General features: G+C 32.7%; 1 protein-coding gene across 4 annotated transcripts in view; it reads left to right on the top strand.

Moving 5' to 3' along the window:
- LOC114336756 (spectrin beta chain, non-erythrocytic 1) overlaps positions 1-14958 on the top strand; it is a 415003-nt gene that overhangs the window by 300769 nt on the left and 99276 nt on the right. For all 4 annotated transcript variants that reach the window (XM_028287129.2, XM_028287131.2, XM_028287128.2 and 1 more), the window contains exon 11: positions 10460-10697. In XM_028287129.2, the coding sequence (XP_028142930.1) occupies positions 10460-10697 (238 nt within the window). The remainder of the gene's footprint in view (positions 1-10459; positions 10698-14958) is intronic.

Genomic DNA, 14958 nt, shown 5'->3' with positions numbered 1-14958 from the left:
CAAGTCAGTCCAACCAGCACATTATGCATTTGACCGATTACTGAAATGATCATCACGAAACCGTCACCGAAAGATCACAGTGTACAGTGGTACAGTGGGAAGGACGATCCGATGACGATCATATTTTTGTTGGAACGGATTTTGTTTACTGCGCAGGAGCGTTACCGTTTCGTGGCGGTTCTCGGTCGTGTTGGAACAAAGCTATTAAGAGTACATGTCTTCACATCATACAAAAGAACAGAAAATATAATAACACTTTAGTCCTCGTTTTCTAAGATTTAGGCGGAGGTCTCTACTACGAGCACATTATATTTGGTTCATATTACTTAATGCACTTCTAGCATTTTCTATTCTCTGATTTCTTTGGTATTGTCCTTTTCATGATCATTTTTCAGTGCGTAACAAATGATAGGAAAAAGGGTAAGTCCGTGATAATACACATTTATGACATTTATTCTAACATGACATTTTAGTTAAATCTGACAGTTGTCACATTTTATTTTCAATTTGGGATAAAAACAAATCAAATGTGTTTCTTGCATTTATAAAATGGTATTTTCTTTGATTTGTATAGTCTCATAAATTATACAGATTATATTTGTAATATTATTATCTAATTAAAAAAAAATTATTTTTTTATTATGGCGTCATCTATCGACAACTAGAATAACTAGAAGAAATGTTATAAAAATGTCACCGACGAAATGTAATCACCAACGTGCCTTTTTTTCTGTCACATACAATTTAATGCGTTAGAAAGAAATCGAAAAACTGTGACGCACTGAAAGATGATCATGAGAAATACTGTATAAACGTTTGTTTGATTAATGTTTTTCCCTAAATAGTTATAATTCTGAACTCGTTATATTACGTGTAGATTGATGTTTCTAATATTTTTCTTTGATATAACCATGAATTTTGTTTTCTTTATGTTTAGTGACAGACCAAATGACAGTATGTAGATCTGTAAACAAACAACACGACGAACTATATACAAAAGTGTATACAGTCGAAAAAATGAAAGAATACCCATGAACGATCACATCAATCACTTATTTTGTATTTGCTGTCTTTTTCTATAAATAACAAACGTTTGTTATAGAAAAAGATAGCAAATACAAAATACGTGATTGATGTGATCGTTCATGGGTATTCTTTCATTTTTCCGACTGGAGTTCGTGTAATCGGCTTAGCTCACACGGCGAAGCTGTTTTTAATAGCCACGTGACTAATAGTTTTTATGAATGACAGTTTTATGGACTTCAAAAATGTGATTTCGATAAACTTTAATTACAATTTACGCCCTAATTATACAAAATTCAGAGTTGGCGCACTGATATGAAATGATTGTAATTTCGAGACGAATCTATTCATGTCAATTTTATTGCTTTGAGTGACATTATATTTTCCATAAGATGTGTGATGTGATGTGTGCGGTGTCCTTTGCAAAGAGAACTTCTGAAAAATTTCTCACATAATTCTATATGGTGTAAAAAACTTAATATTTAACTAGTTAAGTTTGTTGTAAAGCTATTTCCATCAGAAACCTGTTTGCAAAAAATAAAAACTGACAAAAACTAACATTTTAATTTTGATTCTTCCTAGCGCAATGTAATGTGGCTACTTCGTGTTTCCTAGAAAGTTTAGATCCTGTAGTGGGCCTTCGAAATCTACCATTAGCAGCGTTCAACAATTTTCTAACGGTTCGTTCAATAACCTTTATCCTTTCACACATTAAGGTACTAGTACACTTTACAAGACCAAAAATAAGCATTTTTTCAAGATTTTTTTCTCAGAACCTTTATTAAAAATGAACATAAAACTTTTTACATATTAATATCTAACTCTTAAACAATACAAAAAATATATATTTTTTCATTTATGCACGTACACTAATATTGTAGAGGGCACCAAATTCGAGGCCTCGAAAAAAGTAGTTCCGATGGCGGACAGTTAATCTCAGGATTGGGACCTCTTAAACACAAAAATCGTACGGCATTTAAAAAAGGAAGGTTTTTTACGTGACAATTTACCACCGTTAGTGAAAAATTCCGCAAAAAAAAGATTTTACGGAAATTTGAAAAAAATTTGTGAAAAAATCGCACGTTTTTCTTCAGTTTTTCATGGTTAAAAAATATTAATTTTTTATTTTTTGGTCAAATTGTGGTAAATTGTCACGTAAGAAACCTTCCTTTTTCAAATGCAGTACCATTTTTTTGTTTCATATATTCCAATCCTGAGATTAACTGTCCGCCATCATTTTTCGAGGCCTCGACTTTTGCTCCCTCTACAATATTAGTGTACGTGCATAAATTATGAAAAAAATATATTTTTTTGTACTCTCTAAGAGTTAGATATTAATATGTAAAAAGGTTTATGTTCATTTTTAATAAAGGTTCTGAGAAAAAAATTCTTGAAAAAATTATTATTTTTGATCTTCTAAAGTGTACTAGTACCTTGAATTTGAAACGTGCGAGGCTTAGAACGCACGATAACATTCCAATGGTGGCTCGAGTAAGCATATGGAACCTTTCTTATTACACGGCGGTTATAACGTTCGGTCAGTGGCGACGCGTGACTTTTTCTAAAGTATTACCAGAACCAGATGAAAAAAAATCTTATTTAAAAAATATTATTTTGAACCTCCCAAATATAAGTTTTTATTTTCAATCCTGTGGGATAAAATTAAACAAATCACTATTCCCAAATTATATGTATGTAATTATGTATATGTAATAGGTATAACACTAAATAATAAACGAACTAAACAGATTATTCTACCATAAATTTAACATAGCAAAAAGAAAAAGTAGGAAAAAGAACATATTTTGAAAACTATTGTTTATATTTTAAGTCTTCCATTTTCAATAATCTCATTTTTTTTCTTCAAAATTATATACACGGTGTTTGGTAAAGAATGGGCCATAGCTTAACCTCAGGTTCCTGAGGTTAAAATAGGCCGATTTAAGCTAACTTACCTTAGTACAAAGTTTATGATAACCGAGATACAGGGTGTCAAAGTTAAACTTTTTTTTATTTATTATTGAATATTTCCTGACAGGTATGAGATAACAACATGAAATTTGGTATATGGGGTTTTTTGGGTCGAGAAAACTAAATTCCCTACCAAAAATTATGTATTGCCCAGAGGGCGTCACATACGCCTTTCAGCACTCATTTATTACGTTCAATTTTTTTTATCCCTTATCTGTATAATTTTGACATTAAAATTTTTATTCTCCTATTAGTTTTACTTAAAAAAGGTATACTTCTTTCATCTCCCTAAACTCGTTTTCGAGATAAACGCATTTTAAATCTGCGATACACCATCATTTTTAGCATAATATCATTGTAGTTCCACCCGAAAAATAACTTAAAACCATAATAATTGTGCCAGTTCTCAAATTTATGTCATTGCATCGCAAATTCCATTTGAAGAAATTTGCGATACATTTTTGGATAATTTTATGGTTTTAAGTTATTTTTCGGGTGTAACTACAATGATATTATGCTAAAAATGATGGTGTATCGCAGATTTAAAATGCGTTTATCTCGAAAACGGTTGAGTTTAGGGAGATGAAAGAAGTATACCTTTTTTAAGTAAAACTAATAGGAGAATAAAAATTTTAATGTCAAAATTATACACAGAGTGAGGGATAAAAAAAATTGAATGTAATAAATGAGTGCTGAAAGGCGTATGTGGCGCCCTCTGGGCAATACATAATTTTTGGTAGGGAATTTAGTTTTTTTATTATTATTATTATCAGCATCAACCACTTTGGGTTATTAGCTGTACTGTCATTGATACATGGTTACTTAAATCTAATAGCATTTTGATTATTACATAAGTTCACATTTAGGTAACAATATCATAATTTACAAATTAAGAATGGGGTTTATAAAATGTTAACAGTGGTTATAGTTTGCTTAAAACATTAATGTCTTTCAAATAATTAAACAAATGTGTAAGCTTACAGTGTGATCCTACGACTGCTTTTATATTGAGAGGTATGGAGTGTTTTTGTCTTTCATTAAGATATTTAGGACACTCTATTAATATATGTGTTACATTGATGTCGCAATTACACAGGTCACAAATAGGGCGATTTGACTTAGAGATTAGGTAGCTGTGAGTAAGTCTGCTATGCCCTATGCGTAAACGATTTAGCTTCACAAACAGCTGGCGATTTAGGTCTATCTCACACCAAGGTTCAATTCAGGGCTTTATTGCGTGTAGAGATGATTGTGAAAGATTCCATTCGTTTTCCCATTTGTTTAACACTTTTTCTTTAAGGAATGGTTTGTAATCGGAAACAGGCACTAAGTTCACTAACACTGAAGACGCACTGTGTATTGCTTCTCTGGCATGGAAATCTGCTTTTTCGTTTCCTTGAAGTCCAATGTGTGATGGAACCCATATAAAGCTTACTTGCTGCATCGTGTTCTTCAGTAAATGTAATTGTTCTTTTATTAAAATACTTATAGGATTACTTGTATATAACTGTTCTATCGTATGTAATGCACTGAGAGAGTCGGTAATTATGACAGATTTTGGAATTTTTTGAGTACGAATGTGAATGAGGGCTTGCAGAATTGAATATAGTTCTCCAGAGTAAATACTGCAAGTGGAAGATAATTTAAATTGTAATATAGTGTTTGAATCTACAACTGCCGATCCCACACCATCAGCAGTCTTAGATGAATCTGTATAAATATAACAATGATCTGGGAAAGAAGCAAGTATGTTGAGAAAAGATTGATTAATTGTTGCATGGGGGGTATCAAGCTTATTGTATTTAGAAAGAGTTAGATCACATATTGCAGGAGGAAAGGTCCAGGGCGGAGGAGTAACTGTATTTGTCTGATTAAAAAATTTTGGGAATTGAATATTATTTAGAGAGATATTTTCTGATTCTCTCGTAAAAGCGGGGGTTAGTTCTTTTTTTATTTACATAAGTTTCTTTGAAACGTTCTGCAATAGTGTGGTGGAAAGTGGGATGCGATTCTATTGCATATATGGATGATGCGTAGGCTAATGACAAGTACATTCTTCGGAAATTTAAAGGTGGTTCTCCGGTTAAACATTGTAAACTATTAATGGGGCTAGTACAGAATGCTCCTGTGGCTATTCTTAATGCTGTATTTTGTATGACTTCTAGTTGAGCAAGAAGTGTCTTCTTTGCAGATGAGTATACAATTGATCCATAATCGAGTTTGGATCGTACTAGAGATTTGTAAATAAGAATCAAACTTTTACAATCTGAACCCCAATTACGATTGCACAGTGTACGCATTAAATTGAGACCAGATTGACAGGATTGTTTAATGTGCATAATGTGGTACTTCCAAGATAGCTTTTTATCAAAGATCATTCCTAGAAATTTTAAGTGTTCCACATAAGTTAAGTTGTTTCCATATAACTGAAGATCTGGAGTTGTAGACTGCCGTTTTTTTGAAAATAAAATACATTTAGTTTTGGTTGTAGAGAATTGCAATCCTACAGCTTTCGACCAGTTTTCAAGGTGATTTAATGCACATTGTAAATTTTTCTGTATAGAAAGAATATTTTTTCCTCTTGAATATATAACTAAATCGTCAGCGTATAATCTCGCTTTAACAAGTTGTGGAAAGTTTTCTAGGATTTTGTTTATTGCTACTAAGAATAGTGTTGAACTAATAACAGATCCTTGAGGTGTTCCATTTGTTTGGTCTTTAGTGCTGGATAGTGTACCATTTATCTTAACCTTAAATTGTCTCTTACTAAGAAAATTTTGAATGAAATATAGCATGTTACCTTTGACGTCCCACTGACTTAGTGTGTTAAGAATGTCGTATCTCCAAGCCATGTCAAACGCTTTTGTTATATCGAAAAAAACCGCAAGACATTCCTGTCCAATTGCAAACGATTCATTTATCTCGGATTCTAGGTCAATTAAATTATCTATAGTGGATCTGTTCCTGCGAAAGCCGCTTTGTTCATTGATTATTAATTTATTATTTTCCAAAAACCACCTTAGTCTATTATTCACCATTTTTTCCAAGATTTTCCAAAATGGGTTGGTAAGCGAAATTGGCCTATAGGATTCGGGATCAGTTCGTGGTTAATTTGGTTTTAGTAATGGAACTATTATCGCCTGCGTCCATTTTGTGGGAAACTCATTATTAGTCCAAATTCTGTTGTATAGGTTAAGAAGATATTGTTTTCCATTATCTGGTAGATTTTGTAAGAAACTAACAGGAATATCGTCTGGTCCTGGCGCCGATTTTTTGCTGGTACTTAAAGAGTGATTAAGCTCTTCCATGGTAAATGTTATATTAAGAGGATTATCTTCAATGCAATTAAAATCTATTAATTTATTTTCCGAAATCATCTTGGTATTGATAAATTCTTTAGAAAAGTTGTTATTGCTGGAGTTCATTTCAAATTGTTTTGCTAATAAATCTGCTATTTCGTTATTAGATGTTACTATCTGTTTGTTATTGCGTAGAAATGGAATCTTTTTATAGGTATTACTTCCAGATATTTTTCCAACTTTTTCCCATACGGTGCTTATAGGCATAGTGGAATTAATAGAGGACATAAATTCTTGACAAGATTTTTTTCTGTTCTTTTTAGTTATATATCTAGCTTGAGCCCGTAACTTCTTATATTCTATAGTATTTTCAAGTGTTTTGTGACATTTCAATTTGTTAAAGGATTTTTTATATTTCTTTATTATATCAGTACACTCTGCGTTCCACCATGGTAATGAATTTCGTTTATGTAGAGTTTGTGTTTTACCTATATGATTTTCACCGGCAAGATGGATTAATGATATAAACGAATTCAAAAGTTCATCTATATGATGATTTTCGGTGACTTCTTTTAAGCTATGGCAGTTCTGTTGAATATACTTTTTGAATAAATACCAATCGGCTTTCTTTAGATTCCATTTTGGAATTGGGATTGTATTAGTATCTTCATAATTACTGTTAAAAGAGACTTTAATAGGATAATGATCACTTCCAAATAAAAACGGAATTACATCCCATGAAAACTTTGCTGACAGTACAGGATCACATAATGACAGGTCGATAGCTGATGAAGTACCTGTATGAATATTATATCTTGTTGATTGTCCATCATTCAGTACGTTTAGGTTTTTTGAGGTAATTATGTTTTCTAAAATTTTGCCCTTGGAATTTATTCCAAGAGATCCCCATATTGGATTATGGCTGTTAAAATCACCAACGATTATTATGAGAGTGGGAATCTGATCTAATACATCTTAAATATCTGCTTCTGTGATAGGTAAGTCAGGTGGAATATAAATATTACAGATATTCATTTTTTGTGGAAAGGACTACTACTCCTACTACTTCTAAATTACTATTGATTACTAATGCTTCTGATTCATATTTTTTGTTAACATACGTAACAACTCCTCCACTAGCGATATTTGCGTTGTCTCGGTTTTTATGGAAACAAGAATAATTCTTCATGTCATAACTATGATATCTTTTAAAGTTTGTTTCTTGTAAACATATTATTGATGGTGAGATTATTGAACATAAATGTTTAGGCATTTCTAAACGGGGATAAAACCCGTTAACATTCCATTGTAGTATCGGTTCGAAGATTTTAGTTTATTTCTGGAGCTGAATTTGTCGAACAATCACTATCTTGATAAGCGGGATCGTCTAGCATTTTTTCGATTTTGTTTATTAATTTAGTGCATTTGGTTTTCATGCTTTTTTCTGTAAAATATGGCTTAATTGTTGTTAACATGTAAGTAAAGTTGGGTATATCCGTTGTGTATGTTTGTAATAAACTAATGGGATCAGTCGAGCTAGTATAATTTTCAAAAAAATCAAGTGTTTGTTCATATGTTAAGTTAAAATTATTTGACGTATCGTGAAATACTGTTTTCGTTGGCATCATTATTTCCTGAATTGATCTGGTAGATTCAGTTTGCTTTTTTTGTTTCTTTTTGGTTTGTGTTGGTACTTTAAATTCTTTATTTAATTCTTCAGTGGGAGATGGAGTAGTATTAATTTCCGAAATTGTTGTCTTATTGGTCGTTGACTGATCCTTAGATATACAATTAGTTTCCATAATTAATACGGGGGGCATTAAATTAGTATCTGTTTGTTGGTTAAGTGAAGGTTCGGCACTAGAATTACTGACTGGATGATTTGGTTCCATTACTAGAGGTGATGGAATAGACTTGGGGGATTCTTGTGGTTGTTGTTGTATTGGTTGTTGCGGTTGGTGTTGGATATGAGAGGAATCATTTTGTTGATTATGATTTGAACAATTTGCTGCAATGTGACCTGTGTTCTTACAGATAAAACATGATGGTTTATCTAAACTTAAATATATGCGATACGAAGTTTGATCATATGTCATTAAGAAAGAAGAGGGAAGGTCTATATCTACAAGTGGTTGAATATAAGTTTGTCTTCTAAAACTGAGGACGTGTTGAAATTCTGGAAGTTGACTACCGATTCTAAGGAAGGTTAAAGATGACATTAATTTAAGACCGAATTTGGTTAACTCATTCTCTATTAGAATATGTGGAATAGAAGGGCAAACACCCGATAGTAACAGTCTTTCGTTTGGAGTTATCAATTTTCGTGCTTTTAGATTTTCGCCTTTAATTGTTATTTCTGCTGGACCGGACATAAATTTTTCCACCAGGGATTCGCTGGAGAGATAAATACATATTCTGTTATTTGATAGCCTTGATGAAAATAAAATATTCCGTGGATGAACAACTTCACCAAGTGCTATTAAGTACTCTTCTATTTTAGTATCAGGTAGCGAATTAAATAAAATTGCTTGCAGCTTTGAAGGAAATTGAACTGAAGAAGCATTGTTAAGCACAGTTGAATATGAGGTTTTGTTTTGAGGTTGTTGATAATCTTCAGTCATGATTGTTGACAAATTAGTTAGGTCGGATCTGGTATCATTTGGTATACTCATTAGTAATTATGAACCAGTTTCAGAACCAGAACTAGTTCCGAGAACTGGCCTTTCGGCCGTCACTTAACCTTACAAACGGTATGCTTTGTAATGTTTTGAATAAATAAATAATAAAAACTCACTGGTTTATTCCGTAAGGTAACTGCACTATATACTATTACTTTTTGCTTATTTTCAAGTTTATTTGGATATAAACTACTTGAAAAAAGATGATTTTTTGGGACTGAAATGTAAACACAGTTTGTGTTACCATGTTCAGGACCGGACAAGGAATTTAGTTTTCTCGACCCAAAAAACCCCATATACCAAATTTCATGTTGTTATCTCATACCTGTCAGGAAATATTCAATAATAAATAAAAAAAGTTTATCTTTGACACCCTGTATCTCGGTTATTATAAACTTTGTACTAAGGTAGGTTAGCTTAAATCGGCCTATTTTAAGCTATGGCCCATTCTTTACCAAACACCCTGTATAAAAAAAATATACAAGGAGAATGACTTTTCAAGTAGTTGATCGATTACGCAATACGCAGCAACACTCTTCCATGTTTAAATGCACGCACACTGTAAATCTGTAATAGGTACTAAACTAATGTTACCAAACAAAAATATGGTAACAATACTGATATACACAACGTGCCCACGCGCCGTCTGTAGAGCCGTCGCTCCTTCAAAATTTTCAGAAACGAGCTAGTCCCGAGCGATAGCGAGATCCTCCTGCGTTACTACAGCCAAAAGTGGTAACAACGTATAATAACGTGCAACGGATTCACATAATCTCGCCAATATTTTCGTGCGTCTAGTTGGCTATTTACTGAATTAGGTACTATTAACAAATATTTCTGTTGGTAAAAAATATATATAGAATTATTTCATACTAGTCATAAAATATTTATTTTCAAGATTTTTAACTGTTACCAATGGTAACAGTGGTTACATGGACGCTTCGCCAGTGCATTCGGTGTCATTACCATGGGATTGCTTGAGCCACCATTGAAATGTCATCGTGCGTTCTAGCGATCGCACGTTCAAATTCTTACTGTGTGAAACCGGAGATAAGTTTCAGATTTGTTGATAATTGTTCCTAATGTCTAGCAGCTAGCAATTAAGCAATTACTTTTGTATGTAAGAGATTAGTACTGAATTTTTTTTTATTTCTGAAGATGATAGTTGTATAATTGTATTTTTAATGTAAATATTTACATAAACTTCTCTTGAATTAAAGTTATACATTTACATTTAGATTCCCTCACCAAAGCATCCTTTAAAAACATCTACCAAACTGTTTCAATTATTATTGACAAAAGTTGTAGTAAAAAAGATACAATTAACGCAATTATATAAAAAATTATTATAGGTTTTTGTTCTTGTCGATGAGTTTATATTCTTTTTATAAGATTTGATCGAAATATTTAGTATTTAGGCAGCCCGAAATGTAGAACTTTTATAGGTAATATAGATATTAGGTTTTAAAATTAACAATTATGTTGTAGATTTAAACAAGTAACTGGTCTTGGAAAGAAACTTTTGAAATCAAATCCCAATCTTCCTGAAGTACAAAGCGTTATCGACAGACTTCTAGCTGAACAAGAAGCTATCGCTAGAGGATGGAAAGAGAAGGATATTTGGTTGCAGCAATGTTTAGAACTCCAAATATTCAACAAAGAAGCTGATAATATCGATGCAGTTACGTCAGGCCATCAAGCTTTCTTAGAATTCGACGAACTTGGAGTAAGTAGTATTAACTTAACGGTAAAAATTATTTATTTTATATTTTCTTTTAAAAAATAGGCGAAACCTAAGAGACTCCATTTCCAAATAAATAATATTTTAAAAGAGAAATTTAAAAAGATGTCTTAGGTCGGAAACAAATTCCCACTTACACCTAAAAAAAAAAAAAAAAAAAAAAAAAAAAAAAAAAAAAAAAAAAATTCTGGTGTAGTGATACAAAACAGATTTTATATATTTAAATCAACCAAATTAATTATTTCAAAACAAATTAAATAATAAAAAATAAAGTATATTAATATTAGTGCTGGCGATTGTGTCAAAAATGTGTTGTGAATTTTATTTTTGGAATCCACCAATCAAGGTAACACCTCTTACTAATATTAATATTTAAATCAAAATGTCGAACGGATATAATCAGTATCCATTTCCATACTCTCAATGTCCAACATCTAGCCAAATGAACCTCAGCGACCAAAACTTAACAGTTCAACAACTAGGATATTTTCCACAACAAATGCAAATGGGACCACATCCTGCATCACAAATTCAGCAAAATTTCGCTCCAAGCCAGCCAAACCAGCCAATGCAGTTATATCAACCTCAATACCAGTATTCAGTCCAAAGTACATTACCACAATATCAACCCCCATCCACATCCAAAGCAAATGATGAAGAATGGCAAATAGTTCCAAATAAAAAACGTGGGAGAACCAGTCCAGAACAACATTCCAAACTTAAACAAACCAAAATAGATAACTACTGGCTCAACACACCAACAGCAAATAAATTTAATGTATTAATTAATGAAGAGACACAAGAAGCAGATACTGAAGAGGAAAAAAAACAGGAAGAGAAGCCCCCACCAATATTTATTGCCGGTGTTAAAAACATCCAACCATTAAACGAACTACTAAACACTATAGCCAAAGATAAACATTTAATCAGAGTGTTGAATGAAGAACAAGTCAAGGTACAGGCCCAAACAATTGAAATATACGACAGTATAATAAAAGCACTTGATGAGAAAAAAACCGAATATCATACATATCGTAAGAAGCAAGATAAACCCTTTAGAGTAGTGATTCGCCATCTTCATCCTACAGTGAATATACAAGAAATCAAAAAAGAAATAGAGAGCCAAGGACATATAGTTCTACAAATAACGAATATACTACAAAGAATTACAAAAAAACCCCTACCACTATTTTTTGTGGACTTAAAAATGCAAGATAATAATAAAGAAATTTATAAGATGGAATATTTACTCAACGCAAAAATTGATGTCGAAGCCCCAAGGCTAAAAAGAGAATTAGTACAATGTACCAGATGTCAAAGATATGGTCACACAAAAAATTTCTGCTATCATCAATACAGGTGTGTAAAATGTGCTCTAAATCACAAAACAGCTGATTGCCCTAACAAAATTAGATCTGATCTAGTAAAGTGTGTACTTTGCGGTAATAACCACCCAGCGAATTACAGAGGATGCAGTGTACATAAACAACTGCAAGAAGCAAGATTTCCAACCTTAAGAAAGAAAGAGTCACCGAATCAACTACAAAACCAACAGCTACCAGTGGCTACAACAAATATAAGTACAACACAAAGACCTACATATGCTCAAATGGTAAATACCAACCAACAAGATATTACAATGGTCACTCAGGCAAATGACATGCAGGAGTTAAAGAATATGATGAAAGGGCTTATGGAACAAATGAGCACCATGCTAAACTTATTAACAACACTTGTCTCAAAAATGAACTAATGGCTAATACACTAAAATTTGCCATATGGAATGCTAATGGCTTGACACAACACAAACATGAGTTGTATGCATTTATAGTTAATCACCAATTAGACATAATACTGATTTCAGAAACACACTTCACGAAAAAAAGTTTCATAAAATTTCACAACTATAAAATATATCACACAATACATCCAGATGGAACTGCACATGGTGGGACAGCAATCATTATAAGAAACAACATCAAACATTACCAGACAACTCTCTATCAAAAAGCACATATTCAGGCCACAAATGTAGTTGTAGAAGACTGGACAGGACCTATAACTTTTTCAGCTATATATTGTCCACCAAAACATTCAATTAAACAACCAGAATTTAAAACCTTTTTTGATACACTTGGACCTAGGTTTATTTGTGGCGGAGACTACAATTCAAAACATCTAATGTGGGGACCTAGACTTATTAATACCAAAGGCCGTGAACTACAAAAAGAAATACTAATAGATAATCTGAACATAGTAACCACAAGGGGGCCAACATACTGGCCTACAGACCCTGCGAAAATTCCAGATCTCCTCGATTTTGCTATAGTGAGAGGAATAAATGAAAAATATTTTAAACCAAAGTCTTGTTACGATTTATCCTCTGACCATTCACCTGTTATCATAACTGTAAGCAAAAACATAACAAAAATAGAAAGGAGCTGTATATTACACAACAACAAAACAAATTGGAGTTATTTTAGATATCAAGTAAATAATCAAATCAATTTAGACATCCCACTAAAGACCGATAAACAAATCGAACAAGCAGTAGAACATTTTAACACAGTTTTACAGGAAGCAGCATGGAACTCAACACCATTACCTACAAATCGACATATGAACAAACACTGTTCCAATACAATACATGAAAAAATAATTGAGAAAAGAAAACTCAGAAAACAATGGCAATTATCAAGATCACCTCAAAGTAAAACAAACCTCAATAAAGCACAAAAAGACCTAAAAAAATTGATAATAGCAGAAAAAAATGCAAGCTTTGAGGAATACCTACAAAAACTAGATGCAACTCAAGCTACTGACTACTCGTTATGGAAGGCCACAAGGACTCTACGAAGGCAGAACTATACAGTCCCACCACTAAGAACACAAACAGGACAATGGGCGAGAAGTCCTCTAGAAAAGGCCGAAACATTTGCGACACACCTTAAAAAAGTCTTTACACCAAATGAGGGAAATTACTCACTACAAACTGAAGAAGAAATTATTTCGATACTCACAAAACCTTATCAACTAGAACTTCCTGAAAAAAGATTCACAAAAAATGAGGTAAAAAATATTATACAACACAACATCGATCCAAAAAAAGCTCCAGGATACGACCTGATTACAGGAAAAACTCTTCAGCAACTTCCAGAGAAAGGCTTCCAATTTCTGACACAGTTATTTAACTCTATAATGAGACTAGGTCATTTCCCATCACAGTGGAAACTAGCACAAATAACAATGATACTAAAGCCAGGAAAAGAACCAGAAAATGTACAGTCCTACCGTCCTATTAGTCTTCTTCCAGTGGTATCCAAAGTTTTTGAAAAGCTGACACTTACTAAGCTAATGCCTATAATAGAAAACAAAAAACTAATACCACCACACCAATTTGGGTTTATAAAACAACATTCAACAATACAACAGGTACATAGAATTGTAGAGAGAATCAACGAGGACTTTGAAAATAATAGGTACTGCTCGGCGGTATTTCTGGACGTAAGTCAGGCATTTGATAAAGTCTGGCATAAAGGCCTATTATGTAAACTAAAACAGAATTTACCTACAAATTACTATATACTCTTAAAGTCATATATCACCAACAGAAACTTCCAGGTAAAGTATGAGAATGAATACACAAACATACAACAAATTCTCGCTGGGGTGCCCCAAGGAAGTGTACTAGGACCTATATTATACCTTATATTCACTGCTGACTTACCGACAGATACACATATCACTACAGCCACATTTGCGGATGATACGGCAATACTATCATCGAACAAAAATCCCAAAATAGCCTCAGAAATCTTACAAAATAATCTAAATAAAATTCAACAATGGATGACAAAATGGAGAGTCAAAATTAATGAAAACAAATCGCTACACCTAACATTTACCACGCGTAGGGAAACATGTCCGGCTGTATACTTAAACGGTAAAGGAATCCCACAAGAGGATGAAGTCAAATATCTAGGTATGTACTTGGACAGAAGATTAAACTGGAGGAAGCATATATTTACTAAGCGAAAACAACTGGGTCATAAGTTAAGAACCATATATTGGCTGTTGGGCAAAAAATCAAAACTATCAACTGAAAATAAAATATTAATCTACAAATCCATCCTAAAACCAGTGTGGACTTATGGGATAGAATTATGGGGAACCGCCGCACATTCCAACATTGAAATCATACAAAGATTTCAGTCCAAAATATTGAGATCAATACTAGGAGTTCCAT

This window comes from Diabrotica virgifera, chromosome 6, assembly GCF_917563875.1.
Source record: "Diabrotica virgifera virgifera chromosome 6, PGI_DIABVI_V3a".
Classification (NCBI taxonomy): domain Eukaryota; kingdom Metazoa; phylum Arthropoda; class Insecta; order Coleoptera; family Chrysomelidae; genus Diabrotica; species Diabrotica virgifera.
This window is presented reverse-complemented; position numbering and strand designations above follow the sequence as displayed.